At 44.6% G+C, this 25,620-nt stretch overlaps 1 protein-coding gene across 2 annotated transcripts in view; it reads left to right on the forward strand.

Moving 5' to 3' along the window:
- The first annotated feature begins 4,008 nt into the window (after positions 1-4,008).
- igf2bp1 (insulin-like growth factor 2 mRNA binding protein 1) overlaps positions 4,009-25,620 on the forward strand; it is a 54,716-nt gene continuing 33,104 nt past the window's right edge. Inside the window, exons 1-2 of one of the 2 annotated variants that reach the window (XM_088623187.1) lie at positions 4,009-4,780; positions 6,208-6,268. In XM_088623187.1, the coding sequence (XP_088479313.1) occupies positions 4,606-4,780; positions 6,208-6,268 (236 nt within the window). In that variant the 5' untranslated portion in view covers positions 4,009-4,605. The remainder of the gene's footprint in view (positions 4,781-6,207; positions 6,269-25,620) is intronic. The other variant, XM_088623188.1, reaches the window with a different exon arrangement.

Below are 25,620 nucleotides of genomic sequence, written 5' to 3' on the forward strand. Positions count from 1 at the left end.
CAGTTTGTCTCTGCAATCTCCCGCATGATGGGAGAGGGAGTAAGCATAATAAGCTCATTACTTCACACCATACTTTGGTTTTTATTTTTGAAAAGCCACGCCTTACTTCATACGACGTGCAGAGTGTGTGTGTGTGTGTGTGTGTGTGAGTGAAACAGAGGAAACGACCATCCTACATCTTAATGACAATAATTAGTCAGAACTAATTGTGTGTTTTAAACTTTCCCTAATTGTAGATGATGTCCCTTTGCACAGCCAGAGTGGATGAATGAGTGTGCAGAGGGGGCATCAGATACCACTGGCTTGGATGAATGGGTGTTGTTAAGGTCTAGTGATGTAATTCATGTACATTTGCACAGTGCTGGTCTACCTTTGCGAAGGAATGTGTGCAGAGATGAACATGAGTCACGGACACCTGTCTTCATCCTCGACGAACAGATTCCAGGTGTATGACGCTGCATGAGGACGGTGTGCTCTGTTGGAAACGTGCTGCTCATCCTGTCTGGGAGCAGGGCAGGTCTGAGATCTTTTCCTGGACTTGGAGATCTTCCAGGGCTGAGGGCCGGGCGGTCAAGACGCTCCGGCTGTGTGTCCAAGCCCTTCCCTGTTACAGCAGAGCCCTCTCCTCCACCGCGCTGAGCTCGCCTGTTCTGAACGGGATTAGACTTTTTCAGCTTCTCCCCAGTAGTAAGACGCACCTGAAGGACAATAAAATGTGCACACAGATAAACTGATACAGTCTGGGAGAGGCTTGGAAAGGCCCCGAGCAGAAATCAATTATTTATTTGTGCGTTTTTTGTCAAAGGGTGACTTTTAGCACTTTCCACCAGCCCTCCCACCCTCCTAAACCAGTAGCTCTGTTTGCTTTTATAATTAAAAACATGCGTGAAAGACAGCTTTGGTTAGCATACTGTTTTTTTGAAAGGCCCGTGAGGCTGTGTGGTCAGCCAGGTAGCGTCCGTCCTGCGCGCACACTCTCCTCTCCGGCAGGGAACAGGAAGGGCCGACTGGAGCCAGCGAGTGACCTGGGGACGAGAGTCCAGCTCTGGCTGGGCTCTTCCAGACAGAGGCCTCTGGCCCCTGCCAGTCTCCCAGCCCGGGCCGCCAACAGGGCTGACGCAGCGGGTCTCTGTCCAGGTGGGCGCTGGTGTTATTCGGCTACTCTCCCACTGGGTCACCTTCATCTTTGACAAATGGGCACTGCATTTCTTTTTAAGCCTCTGTCTCCCTGCTTCACGGGAAGCCCTGAGGTTAATAATAATAATAACAACATCAATTTATTAACCCTCTGCAATTTCTTGCATTAGGAATTTGTCTTTTCACATACCCCAGCTTGCTCTCCCTGAGACATACAGACAGGGAGAGAGAAGTTTGGGGTCAGAGCGCAGGGTCAGCAATTATACAGCACCTGGAGCAGTTGGGGTTCAGGGCCTTGCTCAGGGGCCCAACAGAGTTGGAGTCCTCTGGGGGCCACGGGATTTGAACTGGTAACCTTCCAGCCACAGGCACAGATCCTGAGCCACAGAGCCACCTCTCGGCTGAGGGTTCAAGCCAGGGCAGGTGAAACCAGCATCAGTAAGAACGGCCTCACAGCGACAGAGGGGCTGTCTCCTGTCCAGGCTGCAGGAAGAGGGGTACCTGACAGCGCCCACTCTTCCATTCCTTCAGCAGGAAAAACGACGCGGATACAATGAGCACAAAACCGGTAAAGCTTTTCGCTGCAGGGGGGAGATCGTGTATTTCAATTACACTACTTGTGTAGAACAGATCTTTTTCTGATTTGTTCTCATTTATAATGTAATGCAATTAGAAACAGAATATAAAAGACTGCAATATTGTTTGAGATGTTATTGGAAATATTTTTTTTCATGGCATAGATTTTTGCTTTGGCTAAGATGTGTTGGTTTCAAACTGTAATTGATTTGCAAAAAATAAAAAGCCACTAAACAAAGTATTACCATTTACATTCCCCCCCAAAGAAAGAAGTTTGGATTTGTGTGTATGTGCCAGTCTCGTTTATTCGCGCAGCTTAACTGCCCCTTAGTGTTTTAGGAAAACACAAGCATTTTAATCAAAAACTGTAAAATGCCTGCAGATCATTATTTTTAGATTATTTTATTTCTCGGCTTGATTACAGCTCATAGGTTTAATTGACTGTCAAAAGAAGGCTGGACAACTACTGCAGAATAACTTTAATTTGATCTTTATTTAACCATATGAGCCAATCGAGAACAAATTCGCTTTTGCAACAATGACCCGGAGATTTATTTATAGAGCAGGGCGTTTACCGCCGCTATCTGAGCGAACTGTCTTGCTCAAAGTCACAGCAACAGCGGTCCACGTGGGATATGAACCCGCAACCCTCTAGTCCGGAGTCCAGAGGCTGGGGCCCCTATCTGTGACCCAGTAAATTTAATTCAATAAGAGAAAACTCGCTGCGATCTTGCATCATGCAGCTGTCGCAGCCAGCTGAATCTGCCCACAACGCGTGTTACAAGTAACGAACATGTACCCGTCTGGAATACAGAACTGTTGCAAGAAAAAAAAAGACAACTCGGACGCGATACGTGTAACTCAATTTCCTCCGTGTGCGTGGAACGCCCCACGCCCCACCTCCACCTCGACCGAATTCACTTGAGCATTCCCGTTTCCCCTGACGTTGATTTTAGGGGGGTGGTCAGACTTTGTGTATATTTATTAAAGATTTCAGTCAGTAAGTGCATTGTGTGCGGGTTTTCGCGTGCTAAAAAGCAGCATGAGGGATCGATTTCAAAGGTTACAAAGAACTAACTTGTGAAAGACGATTTTGTATTTCGACTGGTCACAGTTTCACTACATTTAGGGTGGCCCATGAATTGCGTTTATTTTTCTGTGGGGATAACGCGTTACTCGAAGAACGGTGTTCTCTTTTACACCATATAGGTCTGGTAAATGTTTATTTAAAAGGGGTTGGGAGAAGAGATCCCAACGAAACGTGTTTGTTACAGAGCGCTACAGCCTTTCCGCTCCCGGCGGCAGCTACTGCGCTTGGAGGCCTAGTGCCTGGCAGCACCATTTTGAAACAAGAAACAGAAACCAGGGAGAGAGAGTCGTGCTGCTTGCCGTCCTGTCGTGGTTACACGATACACGCGGGCCTGCAACAGCTCAGTGGATGAGGAGGGCGGCGGCACGGGGGAGGGGGGTCGAGAGATGGGGAAGCGATTTGGCGCTGTGTTCGCGCGTGCTGCGGGGTGCGGGCGCCGCTTTCCGACTCGCGCTCTGCCCGTCTCCGGGTCTCCAGCCCCGCGGAGCCCCCCGTGTAGCCGACACTGGGGGGAGTGGGAGCGGCCCGCCCGCGCAGCGCGCCCCGACCCCCCTCCTCTTCTAGAACGCTTCTAGAATTCGTTTTGCGCCCCGCCTGCCCGGGACGGGCTCGCCAAGGGTCTGTGCCGACGAAATGGCCACCCTCTCGGCTTGGCGTTTCGCAAAACCACCGCCCTTCTCGACGTTGTCTGCTGGGGAACCTCCCGGGCGGCCCGCCTTTATGGTCTATACCGCTCAGGCAGGGACACCAGGCTGACGGGATCACGGGGTCACAATTTACCCCCCAACCGCCTCGCTCGCCGACCTCCCCCTGTAGATACAATAACCCCAGCGGCAGGGGGCTCGAGCTGGGTGTGCGTGTCCAAGCGACCGAGAGGGCGATTAAATGATTCATTCTAGCGCTGATGAGCGCCCATCGCCATCGCTGGTGCCCCAAAGCGGGTGTGTCGAGCTGACCCGCGATGGCGCGGGGGGGTGTGCACACAGACACCCACTCGCCCGCCGGCGCGCCCCCTCCCCGTGCTCGCGCGCGCGCGCCCGCCCCCACAGACGGACACACACACACACACCGTGACATGCGCGCGCCCTCGGCAACATCAGCGCAGAGCACGAAGGCCCGGGCTGTCTCGCGCACCCATCCGCGAGGGGCCGGCCCTCGCTCTCGTTACTCCGAGACCACGTGGTTTCCTCTTTGCAAACACACACACACAAGAAGAAAAAAAAATTGAGGCAATTTTTTTTTTTCAGGTCGGGTTTTTAGAGGCGGTGCCACAGCTAGGCAGAAGGATCTGTGACGGTGCGGGGGTATAACTCGAGGTTTAGGGGCAGAGAGAGAGAGAGAGGAGCAATTTTTCCCCCCTGATCGCGCCATCGCACTGTTACTATCGCCGCTGCCGCCGACAGCACCATCGCCGCCTGTGCAACAATCTTCTCCCCAGTCCAGTTCGCCGAGAGTGCGTGCGATTCACTTGGAGATCCGCGGCGCCGCAGTCTCGACGTCTCCGCTTTCGCTCGGCGAATCCGAATTCGGCAGCTCCCGGTCGCGGCGACCCCACTTCGCCCACAACTTTTTTTTTCTCGCCCCCATTCACCCCGATTTCTTTTTAATTTTAATTTCGAGGCGCCGTTTTATTTTCTCCTTCGTTCCGAGTAGCCACTCTCCCTCTTCGTCCTTCCGTTTTGTTTTGTTTTTTGGTTCCAATTTTAATTTCGGGTCCTTGGTTTTTTTTGTGGGTTTTTTTTTAAAACTATTTCTTTTTTTTTTCTCCTGGGGGACCGGTAACAGTTGTGTTTTTCACCACCATGAACAAGCTGTATATTGGAAATCTGAGTGAAAACGTGACTTCGGAGGACTTGGTGAAAGTCTTTGAGGACTGCAAGATCCCTTTCTCTGGGCAGTTTCTATTGAAAACTGGCTACGCGTTTGTGGACTGTCCAGATGACCACTGGGCGATGAAGGCGATCGAAACGTTCTCTGGTAAGCTCTTTAAAAGTAACGAGACCTTTCTTTAACCAGAGCGGTGTATTTAAACAATTTACAACGAAGTGTGAGTTTTTTTTTTTTTTGGAGGGGATGTGGATTAAAAAAAAACGCGTACTCCGTGAATTTCTCTCACTCCAATTTCGGAATCCACTGAGTTTGTTTGCAGAGGAGAGGGGTGTCGGGGGGAGGGGGATTATCTGATTGAAAACCAACCGATTTCGGTCATTCCGTTTAATTCCGTGTGGGAGGTGTTTTAAAACCTGGCCGAAAGATAACTTTTAAACGGGGAGAGTCGAATCGGCAGCAGAGTTTAAAAATGGTCTGTGGCAAACTGGTGCCTTACAAGGTATGTGTCCCAGTGAAACAGGTTGCTATTGATATCTTTTATTATTTAAGGCAGGCATGCCTGGACCTCTTATTTTTAATTTTTTAAAAAAACGTTAATTGGGAATCCAGTCCCCGAGAGAACTCCCGAGGGGTGGCATTGCTCTGGTCTGTATATAAGGGTTTAGCTATACGAACAAGATCCCCTCCCCCTTTTGTCATGATAGGCCATTATAGATAAGAGGAATTGAATTTGTTTGTACAAAAATAGCCAGTGATTAGGTCAAACATGCCTTATGGATTTAAAGAAGCGAGAGGTGATTCTCGAATAACCGGAGAGAAGGGACCGTTGTACGGTCACAGGCGATAGGCGAATCGTCCGCGAGTTTTTCGGTCCTTCCTTTTTTAAAGAATCAATTTTCCTGATTTTGTACATTACCCCCTATAGCATGTGATGTTCCCTATAGCGCGAAGGTCGCCATGCTGCTTGCGCTTCAGCTATAGTCGCGCTACGAGAACACGGCGGGCGACTGTTTTCCTTCGTCATAGTTAAACGGCTCCACGCCGAGAGAACCGGGGAAACTTGTGACCCCGCAGAAAAGCGGGATGAAAAAAAGTTAGCAACACCCCAACAAGACAAAAGCTGTAAAAGTTCCCCTAGTCGTGCCGCTGCCCAGTAATTTCTATAACGAAGACCATTACAGCTTGGGGCACGACTACAGAGAGGAAAGGCGCCGTGCAGATGTTTAGGTGTGTTGATATGTCACCTTCCGTGCCTGTAACAATTTTTTTCCCTTACATCGAGTACCCAGTGTATGAAGTTGTACCCTTTTTATTTAAAAAAAAAACGTATCTTTGAACTACCACGTCAGGGTTGCGGAACTGGGACCCATTCGGATCTTTCCTCAATTAAAAAAAACAAACAACAACTTTCTAACTGCAGCAGCTAGGAAACTCTTTCCATTTTGTGAAAGCCAGCCGTGACGAGACAAGAACGAAAATGCGTTAACATCCCCACAAACAAAAAAAAATCAAACTGCTCGGACGGTACACAGAAGGGGGACGTTAATGCAAACACGACTGTATTTGTTTTTCAGGTAAAGTGGAGTTGCACGGGAAGCGCATGGAAGTCGAACATTCTGTGCCCAAGAAGCAAAGGTACTTCGGGTATTCGAATTATTTGGGGGTGTCGAGTTTTCTTGAGCTCCGGATGGCCTGGAATGAGTTTTGTGTGGTTGCATTCAGTGGTGTGCAATGAAGAAGGGATCCGATCTCGTAGGGTGACGAATTCCCTCCTCACTGTTAGTTCTCGAATTGGGCCTGTTTTCAAGTCCAACTCCCTCTCCACGCCAAACTTTAATTTAGGCTGGAAAGACTAGTCGTAATTTACCCTCCCTCCCCCCTCCCCATAAAAAAATGACGGATTGCTTTCGATTCGAATCAGAAATACATTTTCACTAAAAGAACACCCTGAAAGTCAATTGCACGAAATTTAGTGTTTGCTAAAATTTCAATTCATTCTCTCGCCATCTTGAAATTCATGCACGTAAAAAGAGGAGAAAATGTCTTTTTTTTTTGAGAATCTGGGACTGCTTGCTAGTGAACAGCTCTGATCAGAATGTCTTGGTTGTAGTTGCAGGTTTTGAGTTTAAGGCCTACTGGTCATGAAGGTTAGTGAGGCGGTTGTGCTTTTAGTTTTTTTTTAATTTACCTGGGCTTCGAGAAACCTGGTGTGTTGGCGAACGAAGATTATGCATCTGTAAAATTGGTTACTAAATTATTTCACGCAAATTTGCTAAAGTTTTTTACATTGAAATGTTTCGCTTTTTTTAAAAAAAAGTATGCATTTGTTTGTTAGGAAATAATTGGCGAGGTTTTATTAATATTAAATACAACTTAACTTCATCACCTAGATACTTGGGGCTGGAAAACGGTAATAAATGTTGTTGGGGAGTATCTTCCGTGCCTTTTGTGTGGAGTAGAAACATTCTTTCAAGCGGTGCCCTTTGTTTTGGCATTGTGCTAGTGAAACGTTAAAATCTTCATCTTGGCTTCTCGGTTACAGTATCTTTCTGTGCATTAACTGCCCCCCTGAACGCAGAAGTCGTCTGTAGGACACTTTCTCAGTTCGAAGACGTTTGCCGTTTTAACAGCTACACATTTTAAAACTCCCCTCTCCAGCTTGTTTTCTGAAAGCGCTTAAACAAAAATAATCGAGGCGCCCAGTACAGTCGCTGGAGTTTGTGTGGATGTGTTGATTCCGGGGGAGGTGCGCGGTTGGAGTACAAATGTGCAATTCTTGGGTCTGTAAAATACTGAACTGCTCAGTAGAACATAATGGTGTTCTTCCCCTCTGTCTCCCCAATTTTAAAATGTGTTCAAAACAAGTTTTTACAAAGCTGGCCTCAGCCACTCCCCAGCCCCCAAGCGCATATTTCCCCAAACGTGGGGTGGTGGGGGTAGGGGGGTGACCCACTGGGGATCAGGACCCCTCCTGTCCCTTAGCACGACGTTCTGGTCCGGCCAGGACCACAAGAACCGGACCGCTCGGCCACTGACCGGGCCCATTGTGTGGTTCGAACACACCGAACCAGGCCGCAAGACTGGGGTGGGGGTTCATGGTGGTTTTGTTTAAATTGTTATTTTTAGAATGTCGTCCCCGGCCTGTTAGCATTTCATTGAACATTTTACCGAACAGAGCGCAAGTTTTTTTTTTTGAAAAAAATAACTGTAAATCAAAATGGAGGCTTTTAGGATAAAAAAGGGAGTTTAATCTTTCTGGATTTAAAATAAAAGCCACGCGGATGGCGTAGTCTGAATCAGACAGGTCTGTTCCGCCTTATTGGGAGAATTATTGTCAGCAGTGGCAATAATCGATTTCTGTATACGCGCTATGGAAACCTGTTTATGATCAGCGAAGAGAAATACGTGTTCGACGTGCAATGTCTTCCTTTTTACATTGATCTGAATTATAGGCCGAGGCGAAAGAGTCCAAAACTTTATTTAAGAGGGAAAAAAAGTAATTTTCCAGCAGCAGCAGAGCAACATGTTTTGCAATTTCAGGCAATAACATTATTATAGCGAGGGGAGTGTGCGCCTTTGCCTTTTCATTCCCTACAAATTTGTAATGTATTTTAATTAATTCCATGCGTCAGTTAAACTATCATTGTGGTGGCTGACGATAAATATGCACGTATTTCATCAAAAGCCTTCAAGGGGTAAAAGAAATGAACCAAATAACAACAACAAAACTTTCAACTTTAATATTTTTTAAAAGAAGGGACAAAAAGATCTTGACTCCAAACACGTGCTTCTCTCGCAGTACAGGGCCCGCTTACGTCACTCGCCACAAAATAATGGCGTCTCTCGGGTCTGGTTTGTAACGACATGGCTACTCCTCTTATAAGGCATATATACGGCGACGTAGATCCCGTGCACCTATCTTAATTCCTGCAGACGAAAAAGTATTTACAACAGAATTGTGAGATTTCACACTCTTCAATTTTAAGGCGACAGTCTGCTTTGTGTGAGGGGAAAACTGTTCTTATGGGCAGTGTATTATTTCAGGAAGATCTTTGAAGCTGTCCCTAGAGGAGTAGTGAAAATAACCTTCCCAGGTCTACAAGACTGCTCGAAAATTTCCTAGGCTTTTTTTTCCCAGTTTGGTTGCAAGATATGGTTTGGGAAAAAAAATATTTTCTTGAAAGTGTTTGAGGGCTAATGTTTGTAGGAGGGAGTTTATAAAAAGAGGTTTCCATACACAAATGGCTAAGGAGAGAGAATGCACATGTATATAGGTGATTTAGTACATATTACACAAATAGTTTTTAACAGGCTGATTCACTTTTAGTTCAAACGTGTGATTTGTTTTTGTTTGTGAAGATGGGTGTCATTGCATTGTGGTGAAATTCAGGCAGGGCCTGACTGAGATGCTGGCGTAACACTCGGATCCTATTTGGGATAGGAATGCAGTTGTGAACAGGCCCTGTTTCTTCTGCCATCTCTACATGTGACTTGGTATGTTAGGGCTTTTCATGTTATTAAAGCACTTCCTATACACTTCCTGACAAACTGTGGTGAATTTGCTCTCCTTGGGGGTGAGAAGAATGTGGCCTTTGTCGGTTTTAATCAGGACTTTTTCAAAAGATGGAAATCGTGGTAAAAAACGAGACAAAAGCCGAACGGAAACATTTACGTGAAACGGGTCAGGGTGGCGAAAAATTGGTTTGAATGCCATGTTCCCGTTTGCCTCTTGTTTGGGTAGATCTGTTTGTTGCTGGAGTGTTGGAGGTTCGGTTGTAAAACTATTATCTCGCACAATGGGCCACACATCCTTGTGTCGCCAGGCGGGGCTGCGGGTCATTGTGATGTCACAGAGGGGATTGTGACCTCACACTGGCAGGACAGGATTTGGTGAGTTAGCTTTTGACAAGGAATCCAGTCGAAATGTACCTGCAGACATCTTCCGTCATCAACACCACAAATGTAAATGTCAAGAGGAACTGAAGCCATTTCTGCCTAGCACTTGAAATACCTGTTCTCAACATATGCTTTATTTTAAAATGCTAACAATATTAATAGAGGTGTCTTAGTCATGCATTGTTTAAGACAGCGGTTCTAAGCTTATAGTTTCATTGATCAAAAGAAGTCACCTTTATTTGATGAGAAATTGGTTGGTGTTTACAGACATCCATGGGTGATCCCTTATGTTAATTTTAGGAAGTTGCCAGGACAGAATAAGCTCACGGTTCTGCTGTAAAGAAAGAACACAGACCCCTAGTCTAGTAAATTTCCAGTGTTTGTGTGTTGTCGGAACAGTGTTAAAACTGATTATTCCGGACGGTTTTAATTCACTTGCCATGCTGGTGTCAAGACTCTCCATCATCTTAATATTTTTCTTGCCTACGAATATCCTGAACCTTCAGGGAGGTTTAATCAGTAGAAGCCCCAGTGATCTATCGCTGGGTATGAATTTGGGGAAGGGGGGTGTGGAAATGAGGCTGTTGTGGTCTTCCCCGTCGTCTGTCCAGCTGTGTGCTGCACTGGCGCCCCCCTGCGCTTGGGCTCTTCCTGCTCGGGAAGGAGCTGGGTTCAAGATGCGTGCCATTGGGGTGTTGATTTTTTGTAGCGGCTGGGGTCGAGGAGGCGGATAGGTGTGGGAGCGTGCCCAGCCTGTGCCGAGCTCTGGCGCGGGTTCAAAGCCAAGTGACCCCCGATGCGGAGTAAACGCACTGCCCATCCAAAATTTAAAATATCTGCACCGCACCTCTCCACTCGGGAGGCGTGAGTGAGCAGCCTCCTGTGATGCTGGTGAAGAGGAATTGGCATAGCTAGGTAGAATCTGCACCCCTCTGCCAGGCTGCCTGGTGAGCAGAGGCCGCTGGGCGGCTGGGGGGGGTGTTCTCTGTTTGCGCAGGGTGTTCGTTCACCTTGAGGTGCCTGCCTGGGCTTGTGGGCTTTAAACAAGAGGTGGTCACTTGGGCTGTGCTAGATGACTCTTTGGAATGCATGCACCAGGAGTCATCCGGCCCAGTGATGATAAATCGTGGAGCACCGTGGAGATACCCTGTGTTTTGTATCACTCGTTTTTTTTATCGTTCGAAACCCGTGCCTGTGTTGTTGTTCGGAATCTTACCAGTTCGATGTTTCAGTTCCCGGTTTTCTTGGTTTGCGGTTCGAGCTCCAGTGTGGAGCTCTCCCGATCTGGCCTCTTCACATGTGCGCCGATGTACTGCAAAGGCATCTGTGTGCTGAAAGCATGTCGTAACGGCGGTGGTTTGCCCCCAACCATCTAACATGACCCTTAATGGCTGATATTTTTTCAGTAAGTGTGCAGAAGTCATTAATTAGCCATGTGCTGCACTGCAATGCAATTAAATGTACATAAATCTGCTTTGATTTGGTTGTGCCCTAAGCAGTCTCTCTTCTAGTTGAAAAGGTAAGTCGCTGTATGAAGTCTGTCCCTCCCTCGATGGAAGACTGTTGCAATGTCTTGGCTCTTAGCTTTTTAATGGAAGGAGGAGTGGCTCTGCGCGGTTGTGTCAGGGGGTTGTGTAGAAGTTGGGCTGTGGTTTTTGAATGCAGTTGCCGCCCGAAGGGGCTGTGTTCGAGACGCAGGCATGCCGAGGAAGAAGGTGTGCTTGTGGAGAGAGGAAGCGTGTGTGTAGGATTCGAATCTTGATAGTGTTGCTTGCAAGACTTGTTTTTTTTTAAATAGGAAAATAGGAAATGTGCCTTGAGAAATCCGCGCTTCAGAAAAGGCCAGCAGTCGGAGAAAAGTGAGAAAAGTGTAGCTGTCCTGTTTCTCGTTGCAAGCATTTTCAACCCCTGTCCTGTCCTGCGTCCTGAGCCCTGCAGTCCCAGGTCAGCAGTGTGGGGAGAAGGTGGTGTCTATTGACTGTTGACACTGGCGGATTTTGAGAGCGCCGTCTCTTTAAGACCCCCCCCCTCCCCCCCCCCCCCCCCCAGGCCTGATGATGCCTTGTTCCTTCACTCTGGTTCGAACCATCTGTCTGCTTTTTAAAGGGGAAGAGCCCCCATTCACCTACCCCCTCTCCCAGAGCAGAAGATGTGCTATTGCAGCAGCCATCGCTCTGGAGACCCCCCCTCTGCTCCGCGCTGGGGGTGACACCAGTCTCGCCCATCGACCTGGAAGAAGGAAAAAAAAAAAAACCCTCTTTGAGTTCTTCTGGAAAGGCAGATCTCACTTGAGTGTAGAATATCCAAGTAGCAAGAAGACAGCCTTTTAGTAGCCTTCAGTCAGAGAAGCAAGGGGCGTCTTCCAGTGTAGGTGCTTATTACCAGCCTGCTGTCTGAGTGGAAAGAAGCTCCGACTGGTGAACTTTACGCCCAAGATGGTGAAACACCACTGGCTGTCAAAACCAGCTTCATGGCCCCTCGAGAATTACAGTTCAGGTGGCAGAAAAAGTGGAAGGAGTGCAAAAATTAAGAGCAGGACCCCCTGAGTGGCAGACTGGGCAGACGTCCGGACGAGTCTCCGAAGGAGTGTACTGGCACTCAGGTACAAAAGACACATTTCAGAATATTTGACCTGGTTAAATATCAGTTCAGTCCCCTCTCCCACCCCCCCCCCCCCCCCCCAGAAAAAATGCCCCGCACAGGGGGAAAAAAAAAACTGTTTTAAGGGCACTTGTTCATGTGCTGGTTGAAGGAAAATGTACTGATATGGGTTAGAAGCCATCAGGGTCTTGTGTTTTTCTGAGTTCAAATGGGTGCGGGAGATCTGGTCTGGTCCCCCAGCTTGCTTCTGGTTTGTGAGCAAATTGGCGAAAGTCTCCTGTGGCTCGGGTGCCCAGATGCCGCCCAGCAGACTGTCCCTGCACTCAGGTGGCATGCGGAGAGCAGGGTGCTGGGACGCGGCGAGTCCAGACAGACGCCACCTTTCCCTCAGCAACTTGTCTGTGCAAATGGGTGCTGCCTTCGAGATCGGCTTCCCAAACTCCCCAAAGTCATCCAGAAAAAACAAAACTGGAGGTGAAGTATGCACACTGTTGATGGAGAGGAGGGGGAGGGAGGGGTGTTTTTTTTACATGATTCCCTTTTATTTGTGTTTTCTGAGCCTTTTATCTAAAGAGGCCTGCGTTCAGTTCAATTCCCCTGAACTGCAGATCGTAGTGAAAATTGTACTTTGTGCTGTATTGCCTAAATGTTTGCAAAACAATAATATTTATTTTCATACGGTTCATAGAAGCTTAAAGCACTGACTAGATGGGTGTGTTTATATATATGTGTGTGTTTGTATTTTACTGTTTCCACTAGAGAATTTTAATTGTTTTGTAAACGGCTTTTGTATAAAACAACTATGGAAATTCTTGTCGTTTTTCTTACGAATCTAAGGAGGAAATCCCTCCAGGTTTGACTGTTTTCTGTTTGCGCAGAAGCGTTTGATTGAGTTTCTGTATTTTTAGTGATCTGTGGGGCTTCGGCACAAGTGAGCCACTGTAACCAGCTTAGATGAGCCCGTTACAAATGGATACTTCCCTGCAACACAGCTGAAATGTTTAGTCGATTTGATTTTATGTAACCCTCACCCCTCCTCAAGACAAAACCTTCTGACTGCATTCTTTGAGTGCAGTCCCTGCTAAAAAAAATGAATAAAAAGTCAAAGCAAACATTTCAGAAACTGTGCACGGACAGCCCATGTTTTGAAGTTCCTGCCATAAAAAAAATCTATCTCAAATAAAATGTAAAAATCTCAAATAAAGGGTAAAGTGTGACGATAGTGTTGCTGAGTTCTGAGTTCACCCGCCACACGCTCGCACTCCCCAGTCAAACGTACACACAACCTTTCTTACAGTTTCTGAAACAGGTCAAATCTTGCTGGGGCACAAGGGTTTGTTTTTTAAAATTGAGATAAAAGTGAGACACATGAAAGACTGCAACACTGCAAGGTGATGATTACTGGCGTTCTGCGTGTCTGGAAGCCGAAATTGCTGGAAATTCATAAATCCACCCCATCTTAACATTTCTGTCCTAGGGAAATGCACTGAAGGTTGGTTTGGAAAAACTTCCCTGTGCAAATTCAAAATGCAAAAAGATTATGGCCAAATTAGCCGGAAATACATAGGAATGTGATGATGCATCGGTCTCTTAATTTCTTGATAAATTTTGTTGTCTGCTTATGTAAGTAATGTTGGTTAAATCATTATCGATGGTCCATTATGTTTTTGGGGATGTTGATTCTAAGACAGGAGGATTTTGACTTGGTAAAGTGCGTTCCTTTTTGCTGTTTGTATAATCATACATATAATTTGGTTTGTATAAAGCCAAAGTTGGCTTTCTGTAGTTCTTTTCATCCTCAAATTGTTAAAAATGAGGCATCGCCTCAGCCTAAAAAAAAAAAAGAAGTAAAATTTAGTAGAAGAAAAAGGTTTGTAAGACAGAAATCAAGACAAAAATGACCTGTCTGAAAAGCAAGCATTTTCTGGTTTTCTGATTGTTGGGAAAAGTTTATGCTTTGTTTGCTGGGTTTTACAGTTCTCTTCACACTAGACAGTTACTTCACTTGACCAGAGGACAAAAAAAAACTGTTTTTTTCTTGGTGAGATTCGAGCCATATCTGAAAAGGATATTCCCCTTCAAGGGAATTCATAGGACCAGAAGTCCTAACACTACTTTAAAAAAAATGTAAAAGGTTATTAAGCCTTGCAAAGATTTAATAACTTTTGAATGTTTCTTTTTTTTTTAGAAATTTAATCTGAAACGAAATGTTTGGTATTTGAAGAGTACTGCTAAGAAATATGTTTAAGAAGTTCTTGTTTCTCCTGTGTAACAGTTTGCATTAAAATGTATTAATTGCATTAAATTTGGAGTTGCGGAATATTTAGATTTTATTGAAAATTAAATTTATCTGGTAGTTTTTTCCCCCACACCCTAAGACAATTTAAAGACGATAGCCTGTTCGTTCCAGACATTATACTCCACTTCACTGCATTAAACTGAATCTCTGTAACACAAGGTACCTGTGCCTCATCAGTCATGGTTGTCTGAATCTCTTTCACTCAGAAATCAAGTGATTTTCTTTTTGGCCTCCTAGCTTTGGTAGGTGGGTTTCCATCCCACCTAAAGAGCAATGACTTTCTTCCTTCATTGTGATAGTGGAGGGCATGCTTCAGCAAAATGGTAAAATGAAGTTTTATTGGGCATATCTGTAGCAGTCATCTTTCCAGCACATGAACACTCCACACAAGCCTTCAGAACTTGTCACCCTCCCATGCAAATGTCATGAATATCTGCTTTACAATAGGAAGGCAGAGGAAAAACACATTTGTTTGTTCCTGTTTTGGCTAATTGGTCTTGCTTTGCTGTGGTCTGTGGTTGTAAAAAATTAATCCCAATAATGATAACTGGATATCTACATTTTTTTTTAGACATTAAAAGGCATTGTTTTTGTGTTTTCCGTCTCCTTATTAATAAATCATGTATACTACCTGGAGTTCTCACTTACACACACCTGAGGACTGTAGGATTAAAGCCACAACATCAGCAGTTTAAAAAAAGTGAGAATTGATAACCGTTTGTGGTCTGCTTAATATACTTTTTTTTAATGCAAGCAATCAAATAGATGCGGTTATTTTTTTTGCATATCAAAACCTGTGATCTGAACAGCTAAAGAATCAAGTGGCAGTGAGAGACTGCTTTGCTAGCCTGAGAGGTAACTGAGATTATCCAGGTTTTAGTGAATTTATTTGAGTACTCCTTTGTAATCCCAAACTCTGAAAAACAGTGGCGGTTACTGTGTCAAAAGTGATGAGTGGAGAGGAGGAGTCCGATGGAAAAACATCGACTGGTGTTCCATTCTCTTCCCCTGACTCAGAGCCATGGTTGAGACCAGCACGTAAAAGTCCTGATAAAGTGGTTTAAAAAACTTTACTCTTGACATGAGCTCATTAAAGAGGAACTTTAAGTAGTGCAGCTGGGTGTGAACTCCGATTCGCAGCGATGGTAGAAATGCATTGTAATGTCTGAGATGCACATTTAGTCTTAGGTGATCGTTTGAAAGTCTGTCATTTTTATATAAAGTTTCTAAAAAAAAAAAGCAGATTGCTGGGTCTGGCAGCGCAGGGTTGAAGTGAACTGCTTGTGATTACAGTGCCAGTTAAGACGGAGCTTGTGCACTGGAGATGCAAAAAAAAAAACCTCAGCTGGCACCCTAGTTGGGAAGTTTTTTTTTCCCCGAAACAAAAGTAAACAAAATAAAAAACCGCGCAAATTCCACCTCTGTGCAAAATCTTTAATCAGCTGTGCTGGAGCTTTGCACACCTGCTCAGATGTTTGCATAAAATGAGGGACTGTGCTGGGAGGGTCCTTCTGTGTCACCTGCGCCGTGACTTTGATGGTGCACTCCCCGTGCAGAGCCTATTGAATCATTTTGGGATTTATTGCGCAGTTACTGCTGGAACTCCAAGAACTGCAGGAGAGCTGCAGCCTGTTAGGTGAATGATGCTGGTTTTTACTGACTATCAGTTCTGTGCATTGAGGAAGTGAACCTCTTTGGCGCTATTTTGATCTCAGAGGTGTTTTTGCTTTGCAGGATGCAGAACAGAATAATTGTGTCAGCTGTAACGGCCACTGGGAATCACTTGTTCATTGTGACATTTGCAGATTTTTGCTGCTGATGTATTTTTTTGTTGTGGGGGGGGGCAACTGCAGCTTGTCACACTGGAAAAAGGAATCAAACTCAACTCCCCCTCCGTTCAAAGAAAAACTTGGTCATATGATGTTAGTTTTGCACACAGCATTGATCAGAAATAGGATGCAATTTGTTACAGTGTGCTCCACATGTGTGGTCATCGGTAGTGTCCTGATTTTCAAGTGTTATAACATTAGTGTCTTTTTAGCTGGATTTTATTTAGTTTTTCTAACATTTTAAAATTAATCTGGATTGTGATTTTCCAGATGTAATGGTGAACGTTTAGGTTTATTTTCTGCACCTGTTGAGTTCTTTTGGAGTTGACACCCTATGAGTGTCCTGGAAGCAGTTCGGTTACACTACAGAAGTAACAGATGTTTAACTCTCTCTTGTGATGAATATTCGTCAGGAACTGGGTACACTTTGTATATATAAATAAAAGATGTGTTTAAAATGTCAACTCGGTGAGTTCTCAGTTATATTATTGTGACACAATTTGATGTTTTACAGCTATATTTAGAAGTTGCACAAGAGAGATTTTTTTCTCAAGCGTTTTAAATTTGTTGTTTGTTTAAATTTGTTGTACAGATGAGTTCTCCAAAAATAGTAGCAAGGTCTGCTTAATACATTGATCATTTTTCAGTTCGGTTTTGTATGATTTACTGCTCTTTCAAAGCTGTTTTTTTTTTATTTCTACGCTCTCTTTTGTAAGATGGTGCTTTTCTGTAATTCTGGGAGGAGAAAAAGATGGTTTCTCGATGATTCTTTGTAAAGTGCAAACTGCGTTTGAGCAGTTGAGCAGGATCAAACCTATAAGGAAACTAAATTTAATTGAACAGATTTTATTTCATTTCAGTGAACTACTTTAATTCCTTTAAGACAGACGTTGTTCAGAAATATTTACAGTTTCTATGTACAAATAAAAAAGAAACGTTTTCAGCAGATTGGAAACAACTGCAGTGCAGAATCCCCTTAAATTAACCAGAAAACAATTTCAAAGCTGTTAACATTCGTCTTAATTTTTTTTTGAAATTCCTAACTGCAGTTCGGCGAAACTCGTAGTCCTTTTGAAACGACTTTTGGGTATGTATTTCTTGGTTCCCGGGATTGAAGAGAACCTTTGTGAATTTAAGAGCACTTTTTTTTTTATTTTACCGATCTGCTCCTTCTGTCGCTAGCTTTCTACAGCAGACCAGTTCTGGACGCCGCGCGATTTTTCTCTTTTAAAAAATGGAAGTCTCTGGCATTCGAAAATGTCCTCTTGAGTTGGCAAAAAAAAAAAGTTTTGCCAACAACTTTTCTTCGTCTCCTTTTTTTTTCTTTTCTGGAGACCGCAGACCGAGGCGCTGTGACAGACTTGTAACTTGAAGTGGAGGCTGAGCCCCAGCGCGGCGCCCCTCCCCCAGCGTGCGGCCCCTCCTCTCGCGGAGCTCCTCCGCTGCCCCCGCCCCCCCTGCGTGGCCAGCGATCTCCACATTAGCCCAGGAGCCCTCTGGTTTCGCGACTGGCATCGAGGCTCGTCTTAACCCCCAGACAAGCCTCCGGGTCTGGCTCCGTGCTTTCTGCCTGAACGTCACCAGAGCTCCTTGTGTTCGCACAGCAGGGTGGTTTGATTTTCTTCCACCTGAAGGTGCTGTCATTGTCCGAAAGCTGTTGCTGTGCTTCGGATGTCGAACGAGTGGGAGTTCAATTTCTGTTCCATTTTAAAATGGAGTCTCCCCCTCGATTGTAAGAACTATTAGGTTGTTGGGTTTTTTTTCCCCCTGAAATAAAAAGTTTGTGGCCCGTCTAACTCCTGTGGCTGCTGGTAGCTAATTGACCTGAGAATCTCCCCCCTGGTGTTTGTTCAGTTTGCGGCGTTTCTTCCTGGGCAGTTGTCAGAAAATACATTTTTAAAAAAAATTGTCAAACTCCGGCGGTGTTAATTTCAGTTTTGGACCTCAAGTCGCTGAACCTTGTCCAAGTTTCTGGCAGCGAGGCTCGGTTAGTCCTCTGAACTTGTGAACTGGATGCAGTTTACATCGCTGCCCCCCCCAGCTAGATCTGCCCAGAACCCTGGCCAGACACGGGCGATCTGCTGCTCCTGTTTCACGCTGGTCCTGCTCCTGGTTTCTTCCGATGCCGGTTCCTCTCCGGGTCTGTCCTCACTCTCGCAGCCCACTAAACCCTGCTGATCCAAGCCCGTGTCCCTGGCCACCCCCCTGTCCTCAGATCTTCCCTGACTGCGTCCACTTCGTAAGATCTTCCCCTGTTTCTTTGGGGTTTTTTTGGGGTCCTTGAGAGCTGAAGCCCCATGCTGGTTATCTATCAAGGACTATCCGATGACTCCTAAAATGCCATCGGTCAGAAGGAATAAATTGAAGTGGTTGTAACTTTGATCTAGATTTTAATCGTGCAAAAACGTAGCAAAAGCACGCAGTTCTGCCTTTCGTTGTCAGTGCAGTGGGACAATAAGTCGCAAGAGAAATGCTTGTTTTACTGCGGGTGATTCAGAGTGCGTTATTGGCGCGACTGTTGAATGGTTGTATTGCCAAAGCAGTAACAATTTAAAAAAAACAACATTTAAGCGCGTTTACAGTAAAAACATTAGAGACACTTGAAAAATAGATACATTGGCCGGGCTCAATCCCTGATCCTCAGTCTTATCACAGGAGATCACGTGAAGCTGTTGCTCCTGCGAATGAGACTGGACTGAGATCGTTCCATGTTTGCTGTGTGCTGAAAGCAGGCTGCCCTGTGCTGCAGTCCCTCTGTGCAGCAGGTTGTGCAGAGCTCTGTGTGTGCGTGACCAAACACTGTGCACCAGTGTGCTGGCTGCTCGGTTACCTTTGACCTCTCTGGTGAGATAAGAACTGCCAGTGGGAGGGGGGGAGTCTCTCACGGCCTCAGCAGGGTTTGGTCAAAATGGAGCCTCTGTTGGCCAAGCCCCTAGTCCAACCATGTCAGCAACATGGCGGCTCCTGAGATCCTCCACTCCCTCCGCTGGTGGCTACAACTCCCCCCCCCAGGCCTGGACTGGGGGAGAACAACACCCCGCTCGATCAGAGGGGTGCTCGGAGCCGGAACGCATCGGAATCGGAAACGTTTCTCCGCCAAGGACAAAATATACCAGGGATTTCTCTTGGTGCAGGTGTCCATATACATTCCAAGAGAAGAAGAAACCCACAGATAAAAACACGTCTCGGTGATGTGTACAGTTTGAAAGTATGCACAGTTGAATAATGAAATGCACAATGAGTACTGCATATATTTGCAAAAAATAGCAGTGACCTGCGCCATTAAATATAAATGTTCAACTAGTCCCAGAGAAAGAGAGTAGGAAGTGTCCTTGTTCTAGGCAGGGGGAAGAAGCTATACAGGTCTGGGTTAGTCCCAGTTTTAGGGCTCTCAGTCTTGGTCTCCACTGGGAGTAGATTTTATTTTTCTCTCATTTTTGTTTTGTTTCCGGGTAATTTTGATTATTTTTATTTGCTTCGGCCGCACTGATCGTACCCATCGGTCATGCTAATAGAGCACCTTAAATCGGGGGGAAAAAATGAGATACCTGTGCCTCTCCTTCGTCAGCTGCTGCCTGAGGAATCGCCAGGCACACAAATTCAGTGGTTTGAATGGCAGTTGTGTGGCCCTGTGGCTGAAGCAGCAGTTTCTCTCTCTTGGCCAAGTCCTGTAGTTGCATGAATGTGAACAGTTTTAGATCCTGAGATAGCGTACAAATCTCTTACGTAACTATGATTTGCTACTAGATACTTTTCAATCTATGAAGAATGTGGGGTGTGTTTATAGGCGATGTTTAACAGATACTTGTCCACAGAAGTATTAACTTTTAAATAGCCTTCAGGGTTCTCATGGAGAAGGGGGGAGGAAAAAAGAAATCGGTAAAATAAAACATTGGTTGTTCTTAAGGATTCTGCTGGATGCCATTTCTGTAGATGTTGCAGTTGGGATGTTCTTTAATTGCAAAGATCCAAAGTCAGCAGAGAAGCCCCCCTTGATCTGAATGTGGAGCTTCATTTTTTTTTAAAAAAAAGAATAAATTGTCCTTTTCAGGCTGGTAACAACATGCACAGGAATGCTAACAAAATACTGGCTGGATATTTAAAAAAAAACGGATTTCTCTCTCGAAACAGCTTCCCCTGGAGTGGCTAAAAACTATTCCGAAAGACCACGTGGCTCGTCTCATAAATCCGTAGCCTAATGCTAATTAATTAAATGGTTAATAATTTATACCAGTGGAAGGATAAGGTGGCTGTTTTCTCAGTAAGGTGATTTTTTTTTTAGCTTTTCTTTTTTATATATGGTCACATACTGTTTGTTCGGTGTGTATTTTAATGAACATTAAATTTTATGCAAAGTGTCTTTTGCATAGACTGACATTTCCTCCTTATAGTTAATGTACTTTGGTTCTGTGCAGTCAGTGGCTGGGTGGATGAGCTTTAAGTTGAAGGTGCTTAAGTTCCTCTCCTGTGGCTGAATGCCTTTGTCCAGAAAACAGTACTTCCTTCCTTCTGGAAGAGAGCAATTCCGCACCTAAAGAGCACAGAGTCTTGGGATCCTAGTTTAGTATCCCTGTTACCAATTCGTTCATTTCAACCAACAGAGGAATAAAATGAGAAATGTTTTCCTAATCTTTTACTTAATTTGTTTCAGGTTCAGCTTTTTCAGCTAAAAATTTCAATTTGGCAAGTTAGTGCATTGTAGTGCTGTAAAAATAATGTGTTTGTGCCATCTGCTTAATTTAATGAACCCCGAACACTTTGTGTTCATTGATAACACCGAGTCCGAGATATCTATCATGCAAAAAGAAGTTTCAGAAAGAAAGTGTCGTCTTCAAAGTTCAAATATGCAGCGCGATTTAAAAAATAAATAAAACGCTTTAAAATTCAAATGCAGGTTCAAGACTGTGCTCGTGTGAGAGTTTGGGTTATGTGGAAATGTTTGTAAAAATTCTGCACACCTATTCTGTGTGCCAGGTTGTCAGGACTGGAAATTTCTTTTGAAACAAGGAATCAAAATGTCATGCAGGTGCATTGCCTTGGTCACTCTGATGCCTTTGGACCAGCCATGCTCCGAGAGCCACTGTTACCACTTGATATAGATCCAGAAGTGTTTTCTTCAGCAAACTGTTTTGCAAAAACAGTTTTAAAAAACAATGTATAATCCTGAAACGTCAGTGATGCATGTAATTTAATAGCCATTGTGCTGGAATTTACATGTATTAAGCATTTTATTTTGCTCGATTAAAATACTGGGAGTCAGATTTGTGACTCTTTAAATTATAACATTATGGTAAATAAAATAAGTTTTATAGATGATAGTTATTTAGTTCTGGCTCCTCTGCTTTTACACTGTGCACAAACCCCCCCATGTTTTCATACTTTCTTACTATAAAATAAGGGAAAGCTTTATTCAAAAGTAACATTTGGAAATTTGCAATAGAAAAAAATTATGCATTTGTAGAACTTTTAAACTTTTTTTTTAATTCACTAAAGATCTGAAAGAAGTCTTTAATTTGTTCAAGCAAATTTGTAAAACATTCACAAAATATCTTGGTTATTCACCTTTAAATGAATAACTCTGAAAGGCTGGAATTAAAACAAGACTTTGAAAAGTTCGTTAGACAGTTTTTTAGATTTCTGAATTCTAAGTTCCTCTTTTATTCTAACTAAGAGGAAGGTGTACACTTTGTTTAAATTTTCAGAAATGGTTAGTTTTGTACATTTATTTTTTATTGAGCCAAAACAATTTAAACTTTGAAACGCTTTATTTTCAACACAAAGTGTACATTAATGTAATGAACAACCTGTTTAAAACATTACAAGTAGATGGGAAAACATTTCTTTTAAAAAAGGTTTACTTCGATGTAAATAAGCCTCAACAAGGTAAATAAGCTTCTTTTCGAAACTACTCTGATTAAACTGTCTTTATTTGATATGATAGTATGAACTTGAAAAGGTAGAATTCCGTTTATGAAAATACTAAAAACGAACATTCTTAATTCTATATTTTGAAGGTGAAAATCAAATTGTTCCACACCTATTAGTTTAAAAAAAACAATGCTAACAAGCACATTTTAAACTACAAAATTTGTTTCACTTTTAGGCAAAAAACAACTGTGAAAAGGGTATTTAAAACATACCCTCAAAAAAACAGATTAAGTTGCAAAACAAAATAAAACAAGTAGTATATAGATTGGATTGATTTTTAAACAAGTGAAGTTTGGGACATTTCTGAGGTGTCAAATCTTCAATAAACTTGGGTTCCTTGTTTTTACTGAAATTAAATTTTAAAAGTATAAATTTCCAAACAGCTGGTGGTATACACATTCACCTAAAACTAGTGCTTAAAATTGTAAGTTAAATGCCCGTTGTACAAAACTATTTAATAATCGTGTAATAATGGATTGCAGTATGTTTTTGTGGAAAGAATCTATAAAACCATTTTTAAAACCTTACTTCTAGAACTTGCTTTTAGATTTGCTTTCTTTTTGGTAAAATTGTTCTGTTATTGAGTTATAATTGTGGCCATCTAAACCTTTCTAAGATGATAAAGATTTCAGATTTATCATCAAATGCAATTTAAGAACTTGCTGAACAAAAAAACAAATTGGTGGAAATGAAAAATCCTGTTCATGTTTTTTGTTGCTTTCTTCTGAAGATGTGCAGAAATGGTCACAAACTGCAACATTTTTGACAGCCTTTTTCTTCTCAAAGCAGATGTTTTAAAGACATTTTATTTTTTTCTGTAAACTGATATCCTACTGGCTAAGAGATATCAGTTGTCCAAAACCAGTATAGAATAAGAACAATTTCTGTTGCAGATTTTGTTTTGGTTTTTTTATTAGTTGAACAGAAGAAACGGGTGTGCTTTCAAATAAAAAAAAAAGTTCGTGTTTGTCTTTCATCTCCCACCTGGCCGAATGTGTTTTTGTGAGTCTTGGTTGATAAGTTTTAACTCTTTGCATGTGGGATAAAAGTGTCGATTCTTAAGTCAAACTGCAGTTACAGAAGGCAGTTTCTGGATATTGTATCATACACCATGTTGATTTGTAGGTATAAATATATATTAATATGGGATGGATTATAACCAAGAACTTTTTTAACAGTCCGGCTAAGAAAAAGGGGAATCGATCTCTTTTTCTTAAGAAAAAAAATCTTACTAAAAAAAGATGTGAAGTCGAATCCATCGATCTCTTAAACAGACCGGCTTTTTTTTTTACGTTTTCTATTTTGCCTTTGTACAAGGCAGCGCGTCCTGTACGGTCCGGGGGACGAGACGATATTGACAGCAATTCCGTCCGGTCGCGGAGAGAGCTCTCGCGCCGTGGGCTCGGGAGCGCGCCGCAGTGCGCGAGTCGGGCTGTTCACGGGGGCGCAGCGCCCACGCTGGGGGAGAGCGCACGGACACGGGCTTCGGTTGGGCGCGTTTGTTTCTTTGCGGGCTTGTTTTCCCCTTCAGATACCCACAGTAGTATCTTGAGTGAAACGGCGTGTCCCCGTGCACTACTACTACTAATACTACTGCTCCTCCTCCTCCTCGTGCGCGTCCGGCGCGCTTTCGTGCAGCTTCTCTCCCCCCCCTCCCCCTCGCGCTCTCTCTCCCCCCCCCCCCTCGCCCGTGGGCGGGGCGCGAGCTGCAGACGCCGCCTCCCGCCCGGGCGCTGTAGTACTCGAGTAGTTTACCGACTTTATGAATGAAGGTGGGTTTCTCCCCGTCGCCACTGCGAGGCTGCGAGAACTCCCCGCTCGCGTAGCGTGTGTGTGTGTGTGCGCGCTGGGGGGAGGGTGTCGGAGCTGGTTGGTTTGGGGGGGGAAGGGGGACGGGCAGCCAGAGCCTGTTTCTGGCAGCTGCAACACGAAACAGCCGAAGGAGGAGAGTCTGCGGCACCGAGTCTCCAGTGCGGATTATGAAACAGAAATGTTCACGTGCGGTCCTTGTTTTTTTTTTTTCCCCTCCCTCCCTCCCTCCCTCCCCTCTTCCACCCCCCCTTTACTCTCAAGCTGCGGCCGCTGCTTCAGTCGTATCTTCTGGGGCTCAGAGTGACAGAAAACTCACTTTTAAGTCGACGCTGGCAGCATTTCGAGAGGTTGTTTTTTGGCAAGCGCTGTGTTTTTGTCACCGCGCCGGGCGGCCAGAAATCAGATCAATAAGCGCTCCGCTCTGCCCGGGTTTTCAGCCCTCCAGCAGGCGGCCGCCCCGGAGCCCCCCGGACAGTCCCGGGCTGCGCCGGCGACCAGCTGGGACAGCGATAAAGCGCTCGACCTGTCACCTCGAAAATACACGGCCCGCCGCGCCGCCGGTGGCTGGACTGCGGCGTGACCAGGAACGCGTGTTGCGATGATCCGGAATAAAGCCCACCACCATGTTCCGACCCGGAGCGACGGGTCGCTCCCCGGTGGGAGTCTCCCCCCCTTCCCCCCTTCGTGTTGCCCGTGTAGCTGCACGGTTGTAAAACCGCGCATTTCTAGACCCACATTTACTGATCTGCTACAAAGATCTGTGGAGCGATCGTCTCCACCAGTTTTTCAAGACGACGCTATTAAGGTTTTTCCTGTGAAATACCTCTTGCTTAGAATAACAGAGGTCAGGGTGAGGGTATTTTCTCCGTCACCGTACAGGAAATTGTCTTCGAATTCTCGGAAAGCGGGATGTCTCCATATTGTGAAGAAGTTTCTGGTTACTGCTGGGTGCTATACATAATACACGCCTGTAGGTTCAAAGAGACGTGTTACATGAGCTTTTGTGTTGAGCAGAACACGTATGAGTGTTACAATCTGGGCGTAGTGAAAACATGGCTGTTGAGCAAGTTTCTCGCCGCCGTGAGAAATGATGGGATATTCTTCATGTTGAGCTCCTTTGCCTTTTTTGTAACGTGGTATGTGTGGAACGGAAAATCTGTTTTTGTTTTTTTTTAGAGAATCCGACGTGTTCCTTTTCGAAAGCAACACGGCCCCCACTCCGTTTGGGATTGGCGAACTGTTAGGGGGGCAGGCTCGACACCTGTCATTTAAACCAGAACTTCTAATTACCCCTGGCCAAAAAAAAAACACCGCCACTCGTGTACTGTCGCGTACACACCCACGAGGTCAGTTTTCCCACTGACACGGGAGAGTATTTCTGACACATCCACACTTGGTGCTAATCTGAATCTATTTTTAGTTTATATAATGTCAAGGACGACGAGAGGGGTGTCAATTCAGTCATTTACTATTTAAATTCCGTTTTATGGAGGGGAGTCCTACACAGGTCCGGAGGGGGGTAGAATAGTCTTTAAAAACCATTTTTATTTGAAGCGCTCCATCTTGTCCCGGTCTGGGTATATTTAAGAGTCCGGTATAGTGTAACCCAAAGAGCCAACAGT

This window comes from Lepisosteus platostomus, chromosome 28 (assembly GCF_059453375.1).
Source record: "Lepisosteus platostomus isolate fLepPlt1 chromosome 28, fLepPlt1.hap1, whole genome shotgun sequence".
Taxonomy (NCBI): domain Eukaryota; kingdom Metazoa; phylum Chordata; class Actinopteri; order Semionotiformes; family Lepisosteidae; genus Lepisosteus; species Lepisosteus platostomus.